At 45.2% G+C, this 19302-nt stretch overlaps 1 protein-coding gene across 3 annotated transcripts in view; it reads right to left on the bottom strand.

Annotated features, from left to right (window-relative positions):
* The window catches only part of DAB2IP (DAB2 interacting protein), a 272314-nt gene that overhangs the window by 238914 nt on the left and 14098 nt on the right, over positions 1–19302 (bottom strand). Inside the window, exon 1 of one of the 3 annotated variants that reach the window (XM_025193999.1) lies at positions 7919–7972. The exons of 1 other annotated variant lie outside the window; for it this stretch is intronic. In XM_025193999.1, coding sequence (XP_025049784.1) covers positions 7919–7958 — 40 coding nt within the window. In that variant the 5' untranslated portion in view covers positions 7959–7972. Of the gene's footprint in view, positions 1–5688; positions 6052–7918; positions 7973–19302 lie in introns of those variants that run through there. One more of the 3 variants, XM_025194013.1, reaches the window with a different exon arrangement.

Here is a 19302-nt window from a genome sequence, read left to right as displayed (position 1 = left end):
TAGGTGGCTGAAAACTGGTTCAGTTCACGTGAAAACGAGCTTGAATCTTCGTCCCAAAACAAACAACATGCAAGAAAAATAGGTGAGTTTTTGCCTTCTTTTTCCCTCCAAAAGTCAGTTTAATTCTCTTGGGCTCCTGTTCTACCTGGATCGAGGCAGACAAGAAGCAAGCAAGCTAACTAACCATTACCATCCCAAAGGAGCAATGTCCAGAAGTTTAGACAGTGCAGAGGAGCAACATCATTTTGCAAGGCTTGCCCCCAACTATTCTCATTCAGCAGTTACTCATGTGCCTAATATGCAATGGTGCTTGCTGAAGCCACACCAACCAACAGCACACTTCCCTGCCTACAGTCTGTTTCCCTCCCACCCCAGAGCTTTCCAAAACCCAAACCAAAGGGGTCCATTTTCAAAAAGGGGAGTCTCTCGTTCATACTTTGTGCCCTCAATGCACCGTGCAGCAGCCTTGCTGATCACAAGCACGAAGGAGGACAGAAAGGCTTCTAACCAGGTTCAGTAAATTTGCAGCCACCAGAAATTATCAGTGTAAATCTCACCTGCAAACAGGCAGGCTGTCACTCCAGCCGGGCAGCAAATCTAATCTTAATACAATTGAGCTCCGTTTGCTCCTAATGAATTACACTGGCACTGGAGCCTGACCAAAGACTTATCTTGGCCAAGGAGACAGATATGTCCATATGGTGTTTGGGGGCTTAATCCATTAGCTTCCTCCATTCTCTGATGCTCTTCCCCTCCCAGCTTTTCTAGAGCAATCATTTCTCACAGCCCTGTAAGTCAGAGAGATCATGCTGTCATTAAGCTCCCGATTAGAAGCAGCCCGTGTTGGATGCTTCCTTGCAGAAACTTCTGGTCCTAGCCTTGGGAGCGGTCTGCCCTTTGGTAGCTCTTCCAAGTTCAAGGACCCGTATAAAAGGGAAGGACTTTCTCATCATGACAGAGATGGAGCTCTTCAGCTTATAACCAAAACAACACAGCAGAAGTGCCATCGAGCTGCGATTCTACCTTCTCTCCCACCAAATGGGGTCTCTCTTCAGAGCAAACGGCCCACTGTAGGTCAGGCTGTTTGGGCATCCTCTTACCAAAGCCTCCACGGCTAAAACGCTGCTTAGCACTCTCAGAGGAAAGCTACTTCAAAGTATGCCGTCTTTCACTCCTAGGGCAGACTGGTAGGGATGGGAAGAAGGGAGGCTGCCTTCTTCTGTAGCATGGGGCATGATCCTTACATGCTTGGAAGATCCCCGGAAATTACCCAACTACCTCCCTGCCATTGCAGTCCGGGTTTTGGCGGCGCTCTCATCTCCTCTGCTTTTATGTAGGGCAGATTACCAGGTGTCCGTGATGTAGTTGTGCATAAGGGCTTCAAGGAGCAATCTAGGCAACTGCTTGGGCCCTGCAAACATAGGGGCCTGGACTCAATGGCCCGGGGTGCCCCTTCCAGTGCTGTGTTCCCATCTCCCACCTCGCAAGTCCTTTCTGTCTACGCTGCAAATTCCCCGAGCTCTTGTCTAACCTGGCAAAGAAGTCTATCCCCCCGAAAGCCCTTTGCGAAGAACAGCTTTACATTCTGCACTGCCTTTCAGGTTCAACCCTGGCCTTAATCAAATTACCCTTTGCTGTCTCAGCTCCCTCCCTGGCCAACTTCAGGTCCATATTACAAAATCATCACAAGGAGCCTGGCAAGTCTAGTCAGGAGAGGCCAAAAAAAAAGAAAAAAAGTGAGCATTCTCGGGCCCGAATTAATTGCAGCCCAGAAAAGAGGTGTAAATCTCCAGGTCATGGTTCACAGGATTGCTAACGTGGTTCATTGCTTAATCTCCCGTTGGAGCTCTTGGCACAGCACCCAGACATCCTTTCACGCCTAGAGAGGGGCCTTTCAGTCCAAACACTACCAGCCACAAAGTGTATCCGTACAGGAACACAGCGCAGGCAGCAAGCAGATTAAATGCCTCAAAGCAAACACCAAACCCCTCTAGTTTTCAGCCTACGGTACAAAGTGCTGCATACTGGTTTGTGAAGTCCCAAAAACAATCTGTTAGAAAGCAACGCACGACTACTCAAGTGCCAAGCAAATCTGATTTTTTTATGTAGCCTCTTAATTTGTTTAAGCTGTAGAGTTTAATCACAATTTTGTTTTATTTCCTGAAAGTCTAATTTCAAGTCAAAGCTTTTTATTATTGTTGTTTTACAACTCAAAGAAACATTCAGGTTTTTTTTATAACTTGCCTTCAAAAAACGCACACAAAAAATTATGCCACCGTGATTTTTTTTTTTTTTTTTTTTTTTTTTTTTTTAAGTAAGCCTGAAGATGACAATTGTCATCATCAACATCGTCTTACAGCGTGACCTAGAGTCTTCAGCTAAGGTTCACTGCTCCCTTCTTCTATGCACTGTCAACACTACACAGCAAGACATCTTCAGAGCAGCTTTCCAGAGAAACAATACTTAAAAATAAGAAATCCATGAGGAAAACTGGAGACACAGGGACAGGAAGTGATTTGCCCAAGTCAGTCGGTGATAAAAATATAAAATACAAACTCGGTAAATATTTTTCAGCAAATAATTCTCACACACCCTGAAAACGAACAAACAAACAAAAAATCAATATTGGCCAACTAGTATTGGCTTAAAAACATGGTTTTTTTCAGGGCCAGACTGACAACCCAGGAGCAGGGGAGACCTGGCGGTGGCTCCCGTGGTTTTGCCCAATATCCCAGGATAGGCCATTCACCTGGAAGGCCAATTCCTTGCAGTCCATGGTCCGATGACTATACAAAGCAGAACAACTTCAACAGGAAGAAGAGAGGGTAACCGGACCCCAGTAGAGCAGGGTACTCTCCTGGGAGTTAAGGGATGTCACCTGAGGCAAAGGAGGAAACTGAATCCAAAGTTAAACAAATGTCTTAATTACTGCTCTTCTGGGTACATGAGGAAGTGTCCATGCCTCTTCCTCACCTATGCTATGAGTGGTATCCAAGCCTAGCCCATCATTTCCACTGTTTTGCCCTAGTTAAAAACACCCGAAACAGAAACAGAGCGCTCTGTATTGGACCGAATATTGTGCTCCATATGATTCAGAAACAACATGTTTCCATTTGAGCAAGTTAAAAATATCAATTTAGATTAAACCAGTTGTGTTTTGTTTGGCTGTTGTTGGATTTTGTTTTGGTTGGGGGGGGGGGGGGGGGGTTGGAGGGGTGTTTTGCCTGGTTTTCTGGTTTAGAAGTTGATCCCAAACCATCAGTTATTCCTCAGAATGGCTCTGAGGTCCAGAATACCATACCTGTCGGTAGACCAAACTGCCTCCTCTCGTCCTAAGTCTAGCTTGGGTCCTTATCTCTACTTAGAAAACACGGACTCCTGCAGCTGCCGCTCGTATTTAAATTGGGCAACATGACGCCATGATCTTCACTTCTCCATCTGAGGACATCACAGCTTGAGGAACTACTTTTGCTTGGCTGCATACTTACACATGTGCAGAAGAAATAATCCCCAGAGCATAAAACACTGGGGCAAGTCCCAACAAAAATAGCAGGTATCCAGATTGTACCTCCTTGGCAACGGAATACTTAGGTATAAATACCTAAGAAGAGCTGTCAAGATAATTCAGTCAGTGAGTCTAAAAGGTGCATCTCTATCTGGCCTTCTACCTGACTTCAGACTAACACGGCAAACCACCTTTCTCCGCTCAGTCCAGAGAGTCGCTGTGTCAGACAGGCCCATCCCCGTCTCAGGCAGCTGGGGTATACAACTGGAGTGGGACGTGGTTTGCTTGTCCCATAATACTTTGAGATATCTAAACTTTTCCCATGTCATGTTTGGGTGAAAACAGGCTCTTTTCACAAAACCAGAGAGAGGCACCCACCCGCTCCAGTCAAGTCTCAAGAACTCACCTGAGACGGGTCAAGTTTCTGCTCCAACTCAGCTGAGACAGAGACTTGGTCTCCACCACCCGAGTACCCCGACTCCCAGGCTGTTCCAACCAGGAACAGAGAGGTGGGTAGCCACATTAGTCTGAAGTCAGGCAGAAGGCAGGGTAGATATGCACCATATAGACTACTAAAATATACAGAGAGAATATAAGCTTTCGTGAACTCAAACTCACTTGATCAGCGTCTGATGAAGTGAGCTCGAGTTCATGAAAGCTTAATCTCTCCTATCTATATCTCTATCTTATTGAGGTATATATCACACCTAACTGCTGAGTTAGCGCAGACCAGCGACAAGCTGCATCACTACCTGCTTTTTGTCCAGCCAACTTTTCCCAATAAAAAGACTTCATTCAAAAAGTTTTGCTTTTGAACAACTGACATTGTCCCACCAAAAAAAAAAAAAAAGGTTTAGTCAAAAAACTCTCAGCCAGTTCAAGTGATTAACCCCTCACATGTGAAGCTGCAGACGAATACTGGTTAAATGTGCATTAAACCAGTGGACGTTCAAGAGACTCGTGTTCAAGTACGGCATTTGATTGCAAAGTCCTTTCCCTCTTGGCTTATTTAAGGGGAAAAAAGAGCAACTTGCAGAAGGTGAGGCTGGAACAAATATCATATATACAGACCCCTTTCCTTTCTCCATTTTATATGCTCTAATATAAAACGTTTCCCTTACAATATGCACTGCCACATGGACATTTCTCTCATCAGCTCAGCTTAAATACAGTAAAATTACACGATACCAACAAGGTTGAGCGAGCTGGAAAATAGCTATTTGGCTGAAGTAAAATGACAGTGGAGCCTTCAGCAAACAGAAGGTAGCAAACCAGACACGCACACGGCACGCCATGCATGTTTTGCTGGCTTTGAGAGCCTTTCCTTGGGACAGACGACAGTAATGCTGAACAATTTAAGTTATGGGAGAAAGGGCGGTCTAATGAAAGGTCAATATTTCAAGTGCCCCCTGCGATGACTCTGCCTTTAACCAATCACTTGTATCTGTACAACTCTAATCTTAGAAAACCACTCATTCCAATTGCAAGGAGAAAGAAGAGGAAGACAAAGAAACTTTAGTGACATGCAGAGCTGAAGCTAGAGATCAGCAGCACTCGTTCAGGACTCTCTGGCCATCACCTTTGCTCCCAGGTTAGGGTCAGGCCTGCAGTCTTGTGGCTAAAGAGATGGCTATAGTTAGTAACTGTGGAGATTGACCGTCTGCACCACCAAGTCATCATTACACGGGTTTCAGAGGGCTCGGAAACTATATCCAACTCCTTTCAAGTTGGGAGTTAAAGTCATGCTGCTTGTTTGCTTCTCTGGACTGCTGCCTAAACACACCTGTTTTCCAAAATCATCTTTAAACAAAACCGATACCTAAAATTCAGGGAAATAAAGGGTTATAAACAGTTTGCTTTGCAATGGCATCAAAATGTACGCTGTCATAAACATTCACTATTCCTATTCTGGGCAAAGTTTGTCTTTACGACCTACAGGAAAACCACATCTACACAAAAGAGCAAAACCGTAAACATCCAAGTTAGCTCCCTCCAGCCCCGCTCCTTTGTGGGACTGATTAAACAAACTGTGAGAAAAAAACCCCACGCCATCTGATCCTCTCGGCCCCTGCAGGAAGCACCCATTCATTTACACATGAGGTGCCCTCCTCCCCAAACAAACAGAAAAGCAGAGAGCTGGAGACACTGCCCATACTGAAATTCGCTTGTCCCAAATACCTTACCTTGATGCACAAGTCAGATTTTTGGAACTAACATCTCAAAGCAACTCAGCCCTTCCATCGCGCGCGCTGGAGCCAAAATCAACTGGTTTAAATGGCATGCAGCTTTGTACTGGTTTGGTTTCCCACTTTGTGCACACTCTGAACCGACAAGAAGCCCACGCAGAGAAAGAGGTGCAAGCGCTCTCGCTCGTCGAACAAAGTTTCTCAGGAGGAGGGAAAGAAAATCCCAGCCGCAAGGGCAAGTCTGGATCCGAAACAACAAGAAAAAAAGAAGAAAAAAAAAGGGAAAGCTTGCTCCCCCTTGTCCGCACTCCTGGCTTAAGGTGCCTCTCCAGGCAAAATTCAGAGACTTGCAACTCGTTGGAGCAGATGGTATTCACACATTAGTCTCCAGGAGCAGGACGCCCTGGGCCAATAAGAGGGCAGCACTCAAAAGCCAAGCGCTTCCCAGACTCTGTTACAGTTTCAATAGCTCCAGCACAAGATGAATGACTGCAGAAAATGAATAAGCAGGCAGAGTAGAAACACGCCTCCCTCCCTCTCTCCCAGTCAGAGAGGCACAGGCGGCCAGTTCAACAATGCCGGGTGTGTTAGACGCTGGCTTCAGGATGACAAATGCACCTGTTTATTTTCTGAAACCCCAATCAGCCATCACATTTTCCCTGTCTCTCTCTGCAGTGTTCTCAAGTTAATCTTGAGCTAGAAAAGCCCCAGTAAGTGCTTAATCTTTGCATTTTGCTCCAGCAACTGCATTAAAGAACTATTTATAAAAGTCTTGTAAGTCACACACTCAGGTTCAAGTGGCAAGAAAGGCTGCTTAATATCCCAATCCTGAAGATAAGCACATGCGCGCTGCACCAGGCACGAGTGCTTCCGAGGAAGTCGATGAGATTCCTTCATGTGCTTAAAGTTAAACCCACGGATAAATGTTTACAGGGCTGAAGCCTAACTTCGCATCCATTGTTGCAAACAGCACAAAAGAAGAGCAGCTTCATTTGCAAGACAATCTCTCGTGAGTAGATTAACATTTCCTGCGATCTCATCTCAGATTTACGGTGGGTATTACAAAATTCGACAACAAGAGCAAACAAAACCAGAAAGCAAAGCAGTGTTCTCACTACCAACCTCCAGCTGAAGAAGCACTGCTATCAGCAGCAGGACAAACAGAGCCTAGGAAGATATCCCCGACCATAGAGTTTAGCTTGCAAACCACAGCCAACCGTCCCACCCATGATCACTTTGGAATACAGCTGTGAAATCAGATGCCGGGCCTGCGCTGACAGCTGCAGTTGAATAGTAAAGGAGGACCTGCTAAACAAAGCAAAGTTACTCGTGGAAACAGCTCCCACTGTAAAGGCAGGTTTGCCCCTTTGCAGACAACGCTGCCCTTGCCAAACATTACTGAAATTCTCCAGATTCTTGGGACAGAAGAGGTTACAAGGAGATAACACGGTGTTTCATGTCGCTCTGCCAGATCTCATTACAGTCTGCGGGGCCATGCTTTTACTGCTGCCACTTGGATTTTAACTCTAGGTTAGCTGAAACCATGCTGCAGAGAGATGAGCGGAACTGGTTAAAGCAGGAAAGCTGTTTGGGGTGGGAAACATTTTCCTAGATCTCCCTGGACATTTTCAGATCTTTGGCCATGGCTGTAAATTGATCCTGTGCATTCCTGTCTGACACGTGAACTGTATGCAAACCTTGAGAGATACTCTCTCTGCCATAAGTAATGCTGTGAGAGCATTTCGGCAAAATACAGGACCAGTTCCATGGCTAATAAAATATTATGAGCTCGTTTTATGATGATTGTTTTCAGTCGCATCTTTCGTCCTCTCTAGAAATATCATGACAATTGAATTAGCATCCTACTGTCCTTCCTCCAAAAACAACATCAGGCTCTTATCAGTGTGGGTTCAGAAAGTGCTGAATCTAGATTCAGAGGCATAAAGAAGCTGTATGAGGTCTGACCAAGCAAAGGAAGCTTTTAAGGTCCTAATCACTACACGTTACTGCTCACAATGTTTACTGCTTTTTCTGCAGGTATAAATATGCGCCCCCTTCTCTAGTTTAAGGAGAAAAAACAAAACCCAAATGTAAGCCTGCATAAGAAAGAACACAGTTTATTATTCCTTCTGCAATAGCTGCCTTAATCTACATCCAGCATTGCCCCCACAACTCGCCTCCTAGGCAAGAACATAAGAAGTGGAGCATACAGAAAAGAGAATCATACCTAGAGTTGGTAGAAAAGCAGATATTTCCTGGAACTTCATTTTTGCAGAAGTGTTCTGCGCAGCTCTTGTCACACCTTCAGCTCTACACACCGCTCTGGTAGGGGCCCGGCCACTAGCTCTCTTTATGAACTGAATGGGTTCATGGGAGGTGAAGAGGATAATCTGCCTGACAGTCTTCTCACATTGGTGCTGCTGAGAATGTCATTTTGGGGACCGCAGCCCTGCAGCACGCTAGGGAAATTGGATATGGCACTTGCTCTGGACGGCTGGCCTGCCAAGGGGAGTTTAATTGATCTTACCTCTGCCTTTGGAACCAGTATAGCGCTGCTTAAGTGGAGCTTTCAATGGAAAATTAAATTTGCAGATATTCCATGCATGAAACCTCCATGAGCTTCCAGCTAGAGATACAGGCAGAAGGTTTTGCACAATTTGGCTGTTGAAACATGAGAAATATTACATTATCCCCACTTGAGCCACAGTCCTGCAAGCTGACGGGACACCTACAAGCCCTTCTATAGACCTCCAAACCACCATGGATTTCAACAAATGGAGGGGTCTACTTCAATAGATCCATTTGAAGGATCAGGTTCTTAATCGTTTCAGTAGCTATACCTTGACTTTACCAAGAATTTAGATATGGTATCCCACAACTTTCTCACAAGCAAGCTAAGGAAGTATGAGTTAGATGAATGGACTGTAAACTGGATAGAAAACTGGCTGGATCACCCGGCTCAAAGGGTAGTAAATCAATGGTTCGATGTTTAGTTGGCAGCCGGTATCAGGTCGAGTGCCCCAGAAGTCAGTCACGGGGCCAGTTTTGCTCAATGTCTTCATCAACGACCTGGAAGATGGGATGGAGTGCACCCTCAGCACATTCACAGATGAGACCAAACTGAGGAGAGTAGTAGGTACACTGGAGGGCAGGGCTAGGATTCAGAGCGATCTTAACAAATTGGAGGATTAGGCCAAAAGATCTCTCATGAAGTTCAATAAGGACAGGCGCAGTCCTGCACTCAGAATGAAACAATCCCATGCACTGCTACAGGTTGGGGACCGACTGGCTAAGTGGCAGCTCTACAGAAAAGGACTTGGGGGGTATAGTGGACAGACAACAAGCTAAATATGAGCCAGCAGCATGCCATTGTTGCCCCGAAGGCTAACGGCATACTGGACTGCGTTAGTAGGAGCGTTGCCAGCAGATCGAGGGAAGTGATTATTCTGCTCTGTTTGGCACTGGTGAGGACACATCTGGAGTACTCTGAGTTTTGGGGCCCCACACTACAGAAGGGATTTGGACAAATTAGAGAGTCCAGCAGAAGGAAACAAAAATGGTTGGGGGGCTGGGGAACATGACTGGTGAGGAGAGGCTGAGGGAACTGGCCTGATTTAGTTTGAAGAAGAGAAGACTGAGAGGGGGATTGAATAGCAGCCTTCAACTCCCTGCAGGGGGGCTGCAAAGAGGATGGAGCTGGACCGGTCTCAGTGGGGGCAGAAGACAGGACAAGGAGCAATGGGCTCAAGTTGCAGCAAAGGAAGTTGAGGTTGGATATAGGGAGAAAAACTTTCATGAGGAGGATAGTAAAGCACTGGAGCCGGTGACCCAAAGAGGTGGTGGAATCTCCACCCTTGGAGAATTTGAAGACCTGGCTAGACAAAGCCTTGGCTGGGGCGAGATAGTTGGGGATGACCCTGTTTTGAGCAGGGGCTTGAACTACGTGCGACCTCCTGAGGCCTTTTTCAACCCTCATTTTCTATGACTAGGAGTAAAACTCCCATCAGACACTGCTTCAGCTGGAAAAGTATTGTTTTAAAGAGAATTTCCATTAAATGATTGTTTCATTCTGTATCTAAATATCAAGCTGCTTGAAGTTACTCTAAATAACCATGCAAGTTCATGTGCTGTAAGCGCAGGCAATTTACTGTAACTTTTATTAAGACAACCCAGGTAATGTTTCATCATAAAACCAATGAGATTGCCACAATTAAGTTGCATACTTCATCACATGTTGAATGATGACTATGGCGGCTCCCTGGTAACCAGCGACAAAACCAGCTCTTGGAGGCTTCGCCAGTAACATCCACAGCGCATATTCTAATTTTAGGTTATTCCAATCCAAGATCAGAAGAGGTGATTTGTTGTAGACATTAACATATTTATTAGAATCACTCTCTATAGAGTAGCGATTAGATGAGCCCACAATTGCTATATAGCTTTTCGTTTCAAGGAAGTCAGCTGAAGTTCATCTGCTCGGAAGAGTCGTACTCATACCTAGTAATCACATGGAATTATTTTGCTAATAACAGAGGTTCCTTGATACAATTTAGGTTTTAAAACCAAGGAGGTGCCTGCCCAGAATAATCAGGGCAGCAGCAGCTAGTCCAATTTCTAGCTTGCGATAAAAGTTGGAGGGAGGAAGATTCAGTCACGGAAGCTTAAGGCTGCTACTTCATCACAAAAGTCCTCCGAGCAGAAAACGGAAAAGCCTCTCAGCCCGTTTAAATAGAGCAAACCAGGGAAGCAGAATGGAAAGGAAGTGCAAGCAGGAGCATTTCAGGGCAGCCAGTCGAGGCTGTCAGACCCCAATACAGGCCAGGTGACACATCTGTGTCGTATAGGTATGACCGACTCATACCTTCAGCAGAAGAATATCTGAACCAGAATATCAACTTACATCTATGGGGACTTGTATACGTTATGCATTGCTTAGATACACGTCACGAAACGGTCGTTTAAAAAAAAAAAAAAAAAAAAAAAAAAAAAAAAAAAAAAATCAAATCGCTGTTTCCCTAGATTAGTCATGTGCAAAAATACACGTTGACATGCTCCAGTCAAGACTGCAGAGAACATGTCTACGATTGAAAGCCGCTGCCCCTCAAGGCAGCATTCCCCATGCTGCCTGGACAGCACTGGGGTCGAAAAGTATGCATTTGCCCCACAGGCAGAAGCTGTAAAGGAATCAAGATGCTAATTATGATTAGTGATAGCTGTGTCCATCCCAATTATATCTGGGGAGCTCAGTCAGGTTGTCCAGCAGTGAATGCTTTAAAGGCCACATCATCATTTTGCACGACCGTCACTGAGCCGTGCTGTGGAATTCTGCACAATCTAGAAGAAAAGTGAAAAATTATAAGTGACGTGTGTCTTAGAGGAACTGCTTATTCATCCCCCCTAGATGACTGTGCTGCATTGACCGAGCAAGCCACGCTCTGTCCTCCATTAACAGAGAAAACATTGGAAGACTGACACAAGTAAAAATGGTTTCCCTTGCTTTTAAAACCCCTGCAAGTACTTGCAACCTCACAGACCTTGGCTTGCTCCAGACCTCTCATCCTCCTGCCAACCTCCCCAAGCATTCTTCCCGCTATGGGTGCAAGAGTCCTCTGCCACTTGCAACAGCCCCCCGTAATGACATCTCTGACTCCATCTCTGCTGGCAAATATCAGCTGAAAAGATCTTGCACGCTGGCCCCACTCCCTGCTGCTGCCGCCGTCACCTCCACATTAACACCGAAGGATGCCGAGACACAGCCAGTGCCGCAGATCTGAGGTGAAGCAAAGCTACAGAAGAACATGGACTGTTCTCTGTGCCTTCCTTACATTGTTGCATGATTTTAAAATAAAGTTGGTGCTGGCCCAAAGGACTTTGGGATTCACAATCAGGGTTTCCGAATCCCCTAGACAGGCAGTGCCTGCTGCAACAGTGCTGGCTTTCTACATGTATTCTCACCAGTGTACATTGGCATTTCCTGGTGACCTTCCTCCTATGAAATAGGAATATTACAATTAGACCCAGATGGGAAACAGAGGGAGCAATTACAGCAGAAGCAACTGATGCACAATACCATAAGTTGCTCTCCCCTTTCAAATGGCAGAAGTCTTCATCTGCCCACACCCCCAGAAAGCCAACCAAGAATAGTCAACTTCCACCGTGCATCTGGTCTGTGTGAGAGCCAGGTTCAAGTCCCAGCTAGGCCATTCTCCCATGCAGTAGGTGAGTGCTGTACCCATCGGGCTACTGATGCTTTGTGAATAAGTCACTCTCAATGGTTCCTGCTGGAGCAGGTTCATTTGGTATTAAATATTCACTGGGATAGGGATTTGAACCAGGGTCTCTCACATGCCACTGAAATACCAAGCCAGAATCTCTCTTGACCAATGACTACTCGATTATCCATATTAAGTGGAATGCCTCCAAACCAGAAATTATTTACAAAGAGTCATCCCAGAACAGCCACTTGCCTGGTGGTAAAAGCACTGTTCAGGATCGGAGCTTGAACCTGAGACACCTACATCCTAGATGAGGTTTTGGTTTTGTTAAATCACCGTTTTTTCCCCCCGATTACATTTTTGCCAAAAAATCCCAAGCCAGTACAATTCCATTGTGCACATGGAGCTACATCTTACTGCATTTCTACACACTGACATAACTGCAATGTTTTTGGCACTTACATACCGTTTAGTCTCTAGTAGCTACACTTATCGAGCCTATTCAGCACGCTCAGTAGAGAAGTGCAGGGCTAGGGCTGCACAGATGCACGTATCTGGGACTCAGAGGAGGAAAATAATCCAGAGGAAAGGTAGCTCAGAAAGATGGATGCCATCCTGAAAAAAAGGGGACTCTGGGTTCTGGCCTTTGCCCCCATTTACAATGGGGCTGAATTTTGCCTGAGGCTTTTTATTAAAAAAAAATATGAAATGCAAAGGGCAGTGGGCCAGCTTCACCAAGAGTGTCAGGGACACTCTGGGCAATGCTTAGCTCACGGCTTGGAGGGTAGAGCCCTATGCTGCAAAGCAAAAAGACCAAGTTTCAAACTCCCTCTGAGCAAGAGGGGGAGCCTAGAAACTGGTTCTCCTGCTCCTGGTCAAGCGCCCTAAATCACTAGGCTAAAGGGCGAGAGTCCTCCCTCCAAGGACCACTTTACCCCAGGAGGTATATGTGTGGCTAATGCTACCATCGGTGGAAACAGAACCCAAGTTGTGCCTACGTACCAACAGCTGCACTTATGGGGCTACCTAATTGCCACATCCGGGCATAAAGGTGAAGTAGCATGTAGCCTGCACTAATTCTACTACAGAGGGGTCTTGTGGGATTTCTCTGGATTGCCCACGCTTGACCGGTAGGACCCACCATCTCATTCTCACAGTTTATAACAAATACAACTGCTACTCTGGCCTAGGCTTCTGCAGTATCCGGAGATGAATGGCTTTGCATTTCATGGTCCGTGCCCAGGGCCATTTGGTTGATTCCTGCTCCCCCACCATGCTTACACTTTGATTTCCTTAATGACTGAATTATTTTGTAGCTTACTGGGTTTAACCTTTAGACCTCTGCCTCTTTTTAAAGGCTCTGGCATATTCACAAACAACTCAGACCCAGACCCTGGATGTTTTCAATTGCAGTACAAAGGAGAAGGTGAAGGATTAATAATGGACACAAAGAGTTACCAGGGGGAAAAAAGCTCCAAGTGCTGCCACCTCATTTCATCGCCCACTCATTCCTTTTGCTACCAACTCAAACAATCACAGCTGTAATACAAGATGTCTTCAATAAAATACAAGACCTTTTATTTTATATACACTTAGCAACCCCCTTTCAGCACCAAAATGGGCCTGCCTCTCTGCAATGCCTGCAGCAGAGTTTTCATTTGCAGTTAACAATGTGCCTCTAACATAAATGAACTGCGGGGAAAAAACCCCACAAAAAAAGAGCATCCCACCCAGGGTCTAGAACCTGAAGGTCTGTGGGCTCCAGGGAGCCACCCGGCTGTCACAGAGGAGCTAGTCTCAGGCAGGGGTTGGGAATTGGGTCCCTCCCATCCCTCCATCACTTTTTCCCCCTATACTCCCTTCAAAGTAAAATCACTAAGGTGTGCTACAATGAGAAGGGGCTGGGTAGGGCAGCCCAGCACACATTATGCATTCACCATCGCTTCCCAACGTGTGAATAACACCATCGTTCAATTTGACGCTCAGAACCTGGGCAAGAGACTTTGGAGGAGAGAGATGTACTTGCTTACATGCGCAGGTCCTTTAAATCCAGGTGACTTCCTGCCCCTGGGGCAGGGGGCTGGACCCGATGATCTTCCGAGGTCCCTTCCAGCCCTGATGTCTATGAAATCTATGAAATTTCGCCATTCGCTCCAGTGGGAGTTTCATGGGTATTAGGAGCTGAGACGTAATCCTACTTCCTGCTAAGTTAAATCAAAATATAGAAGCCCTTTTGCAAAGGCAGTTACGCCAGCCCAGTAAAAGTTTGCCTTTAACAGTCTCTGCCCCTCAAGAACACAGCAGTCGCATGAAACAAATCACCGGTTCACTAAGCACATGCTTAGCCCAGAATTGGATTGCAAGGTTGATGCCTTTCAAAATCCGCTCTGCAGATTCTGCGTTGTCCCGTAAAGACATATCCATCCATCTTACATTACTTGAGGTATCTCAGCTAGCAAACACAATAATTTAGCATGAGTTTTGTCCAGCTTGCTACTGCAGCATTTAGAACTACGGGTTAGAAATAACCAATGCTCTATAATACAATGCGTTTCCATGATCAATTATGCCTAGCATCCTGCTCATTTCCAAGTTAGCTACACTGGAAATAAAACCCAAAAAATTAAAGGGACATCCAGTCTTTCGCCTACACAAGACTGTTAGAAGAGCCCCTCTTCATCGGTCTCTTTTTTGATTCTTTGCTCTGAGAATCATTATTCTTCGTTCATATAGCTGAGGTACTTAAATTATTTAAATCCCCCTCTGACTGCATTGTTCTTCATTATGCAACGGTCTAGCAATACCTGTACTTTTGGGTACAAGATTTCCATTACCATGACGTAAATGGCCGCCAAGCAGGTAGGCAGCATGCTCTCACAGGTAAATGGATGGGTTTGGATTCGATTGTGAGCTCAGCCACTGACTCCAAATGGAAATGTGGACAGCTGAATTGATCACACTGCAGCAACAGCAAGAAATGTTCAGACTTCAGGATGCTGATGCTGCCACCGCTTGCCCTAATACACAGTTAAAGGAGAAACCACATCACCTTCTGTCCTCTGGCATCTCGCACAGGCTCGCCATTAATATTGTGATTCAGTCCAAAATTGCTCTTTGATAAGGTCAATTGAAAATGTTGGATCTAAACTCTTTTTCTATGGATAACTGAGTTTTTAACAAAATGAAGTTTCTATGGAAAGTATCTGTCCCCATGGGAAAGCTAATTTCTTTTTTCTTTTTTTGACAAAACACCTAGAAACTGAAGTTTCTGGCTGCACGGTCTCAGTTTGTTTTCACCAAAGGTCAATGATCTTCTCTAAAAAGATTCCAGCCTGCTCTAATTAGCAGCCTCCCAGGGTACACACCGTCTTTCTCTCCTTGTATTTGTCTAAGTTTTGCCACAGCCCGGTCTTTCCTGGAGCTTTCCCCTCCTCAGCCCCTGGTACCTTGAATGGCTTTCCTGTATCTCTCTACATCGAGAACACTCCAGCTCACTTACAACCCATTTCATCTCTCAAACACTCCCTTACATCTGCTGTTATCGATTATCAAATCCTGTATTATTTCCATCCAGTTCTGCAGAGCCACTGGGAATTTAGATGATGTGCAAGATGCCACACTTCACTAGTCAGTGCAGGGCAGAGCCCAGAATTCCTGTTCTGCAAGTGTTGAAATATCAAAGAGGGGTTTGCTTCACATTGAAAGTAAACCTCCTGGCTCTGCACCAGGTTACCAGGAAGTCAGGTGAGGCAGCAAAAAACACCCAACAAAACTTTCAGAAGATTCAGCAGAAAAAAAAAGGGAGGTGTTCTACAGAGCCCTGATTTTGTAGAATCAGCATTTTCTGAACAACAAGAGAAACAACACACAAGACTTCTGCCAAAAAATGTCCAACCGACTGTACCAGGCACTTCAGTTATTTAGCAGAGGCCTTGCTGCCTCTGTCACTAATTGAACGTCCCGACAGTGGCTCTGCTGTGACTTCTCTGTATATTATGCCATCTTCTTATGCAATCAGGTGAAGGGGTTCACACATCCATGTTCTCACTCCAGATGTGTCAACAGCTGCAATCTCCTTTTTTCCTGGCCAGGGCAAAAACCAACTTTTACTTAAACTCATTCAAAACACAGCAGGAAGATCCTTCTCCTAGCTGAGTCCTTCCTTCCACCCCTTTAAGCACCAGACAACTGCCTTCCTTTGCAGCCCTTCATACCCCATCTCTAATCCCTGGTGTGGGCCAGAGCCATTGCTTTGCACTTCAGTTCTCACACAATTCCTACCACCAGTTTTCATTACCCATTAGCCACATTTTGTACCTTCACCTGTGCTGTCCCTTATGCTCTTTGTATTTCATGAGATCTTTAGGAGATGGTCAGCTAATGCATTTTTTAGGAATGTATGAACAACACCATCAGTGCAGCTGGTCCTGTGGCAGCATGGTCTAGTGACCAGGACATAGGACTTGGAGTCTGGAGATTATGGCTAGTTGGCTACCCTGTCGCTGACTTATTGAGTAGCCTCAGGCCAGGTCTTGGTAGACCTCAGATTGCCCATCTGTAACATGAAGCTGAAAAGGTCTGCAGCTAAAACCATTAACATTTGTAAGGCCCTTAGCACTGCTCGGATGGAAGACGTGCTTACACCCAACATATTATTACTGTAACGGTCCAACCCACGTGAACACCTGACTCTTGGGCTTGGAAGCCTCCTTGGCAAACATCCTAATCAAACCTGATGAAAAATATCATGGTGAAGTGTCTGGAGGTAGCTAGCTATTTATTTGCTTTATACCCCCAGTGTACAGTACATTCGTCAGACATGGAATTAAAGCATCAGTCACATCCATCCAGCCTTTTTGGCCATCTGGAGTAGCGGGGGCTCTTGTCCAAAATCTTAGCTGAGCATGGTACATGATAATACCAGACCAAAGGTCTGAAGGTTGAGTCATCTCGTATATGCATGCCCTTCCTTAAAAATAACACTTGACTGGCTTTTCGCCAAGCTTCAGGGCTCTCTCCTCAGCCAGGACTCAAAAGATTTCTGCCGCAGCTTCTCCGGTTTCTGTCTGTGTTTTCTGCCTCTGGTGCCTTATCAGTTTAAAAGCTTCTGACCTATAAATAAGACCTTGGAGCGGCAGCTGTAGGCTTTAATTCCTCATCATCCTTGGCTCCTTGCAAATTCCCCATTTTCTCTCATTTAGAAGAAACATAAACAAGAAAATCTCAGTTCTGCACCCTATCTCCGCACCAGCATCTGAAGAGACTTTCCCTGCAGCATCTATGTACAGAATACGCCCTTCTTTGCTACAATTAAGCACCATTTTGGGCGATGAGGACTGATTTGCCTAGTGGAATCCACATCAAATCCAGAAGCGGTTGCTCTTCCCTTCAATCCTGCGGTACTGGATCCACAACAGATAGCTTGGACCACAAAAACGTTGTAGTTGACTTGCAGAAGTGACTCTTCCGACGCAGAAGGACAGCAATGTTCCAGTGCAGCACCATGCTTCTGGACTGGCTTGCTTTTGGATGTAACCTAAAATTGAAGCCTTGATCGGTTCTAGTTAAAAGATCCTCTGGTTTAATTCCGAGGCCACTAGTCTGGGTATTCAGGCCAAATCCTGCTTTAAGTGATTACATTCCAGTCACCTAATTTGCCGTGTCACTTTAATGTACATGGTTGTTTTTCACTGTTTTGTGTCCATAATCTGCTGCCGGTGCTGTTGTAAAGTTCCACAGATAGCCGCCTTTCAGCAGGGGGAGAAGCGAAACGATTCCCTGTGCACCACTGTTGTTTGTAATTCTGCAAAGGACCAGGAGATTTGTAAAAGGTGGTATGTAAATCATTACACAGTAATCTTCCTAATCCCTGGTCTCACATTTCCCAAGAGTTTTCTTTTTCTTTGATACTATTCCACACTTTAGCAAAGCTTGATTGGATCCTTCTGTTTTCCCACATACTGTAAATTATACTGAAATTAGCAGATATTGCTCATATCTATTTTTAAATCCCTCCCTGCTGCCAACCAGAGCTTTGGGGACAATAGAGGATTCCAATTACATCCTCCCACCTTTTTCAAGTGCTTGGGGTTTGTTCTACTTGTCATATATTCACAGACGTTTCAGATGGATTATTTATGACCGTGTTCCCAAAATGTTCGCTGCCTTCCATTATTTGCCACATATCTGGTTCATTTCTCTGGAGCACGACCAAACTGGCCTCTTGCTGGCTGCTCCGTGGGAGAGGTAGGACAGCAGTCTAGCGTTGCTCCAGAAATACACCCATTAGTAGCAAGGTTGCTGCTACTTTTAGACATTCAAAAGCAAATATTCCCCAGCCAAGGCATGGTATCCGAGTCTCTCACCACTCCTATTGCAAACACCCCAAGTTGTGCTTGTCCAGGCCTCTCCACAAGCTCTGGAACATTTCTCCAAGGTATCCTCTAACTCCTTCAGTCAAACCTTTCTTTCTCTGTAAGCCAGAGTGAATAGGTATGATTGTTTTCTGGCTGGTTTTTTTAATTAAATGACATCGTTCTCATATAGACTCTCATCCAAGAATCTCCTAACAGGGCACACTCGATGAAAAAGCAGAGGGTTTCTCTGGGCTAAATGTCTCGATTGCGTGGAACGTGAAGGACACTGGATTTCCATTCCACTTGGGTGCACCTTGTCTTCACGGGGCGACTTTGTGGCACTGGACTTCAAAAATCAGAAAGGAACCAGGAGGCAAATACAGATCATCCGTATCTGGCCCAGGGCCAAGTGAAACCACGAACGCTGCAAGATAACAAGCTACAGAGATGAGGAGAGGTGTGCATCACTGGTGCCCTTGTGCACAACAGAGCTAAATTTACTTTCATCCAGGAACTGATCCTCATTTGTCCTCTCGGATTAGTAAACCGTTTCTTGAGCCCCGCTCTCAAGCACATCATTCCTAACCTCTCCCTGGACTCCGGGGCCCTGGTGCTGGAGATGATGTCAGAACAGGAAAGAAGCAGAGAAGAATGCATGCCTAACCGTCTTGACACTTCATTGTTCTCTGCTAGCCTTAGCCTTGAAAATAAGAATGTGCTAAATGTTACAATGCACTCTTTCAGTTTAATAAATGGGTCTTGAGAAAAACAACCAAATCTCCTACTGCCTCTGCTAATGTAACATACACACCACGCACCTTGCTAAAGGATTTTGTTGCTCAGAAATACTTCCAATAAATCTCCCCTGCAATAATATTCAATGTTTTATTAAAAGCTTTTCATACAATGACTCCACTGCAAACAAACAGAGGCAAATATTATAAATGGGGGATATTAATTTTTAATGATCTGTGTCAAGGGCCACATTACAGCACTATTTGATCACCCAACATTAGTTTAATATGCTTATTCTTTTAGTT

This window comes from Alligator sinensis, unplaced genomic scaffold (genome assembly GCF_000455745.1).
Source record: "Alligator sinensis unplaced genomic scaffold, ASM45574v1 scaffold611_2, whole genome shotgun sequence".
Taxonomy (NCBI): domain Eukaryota; kingdom Metazoa; phylum Chordata; order Crocodylia; family Alligatoridae; genus Alligator; species Alligator sinensis.
This window is presented reverse-complemented; position numbering and strand designations above follow the sequence as displayed.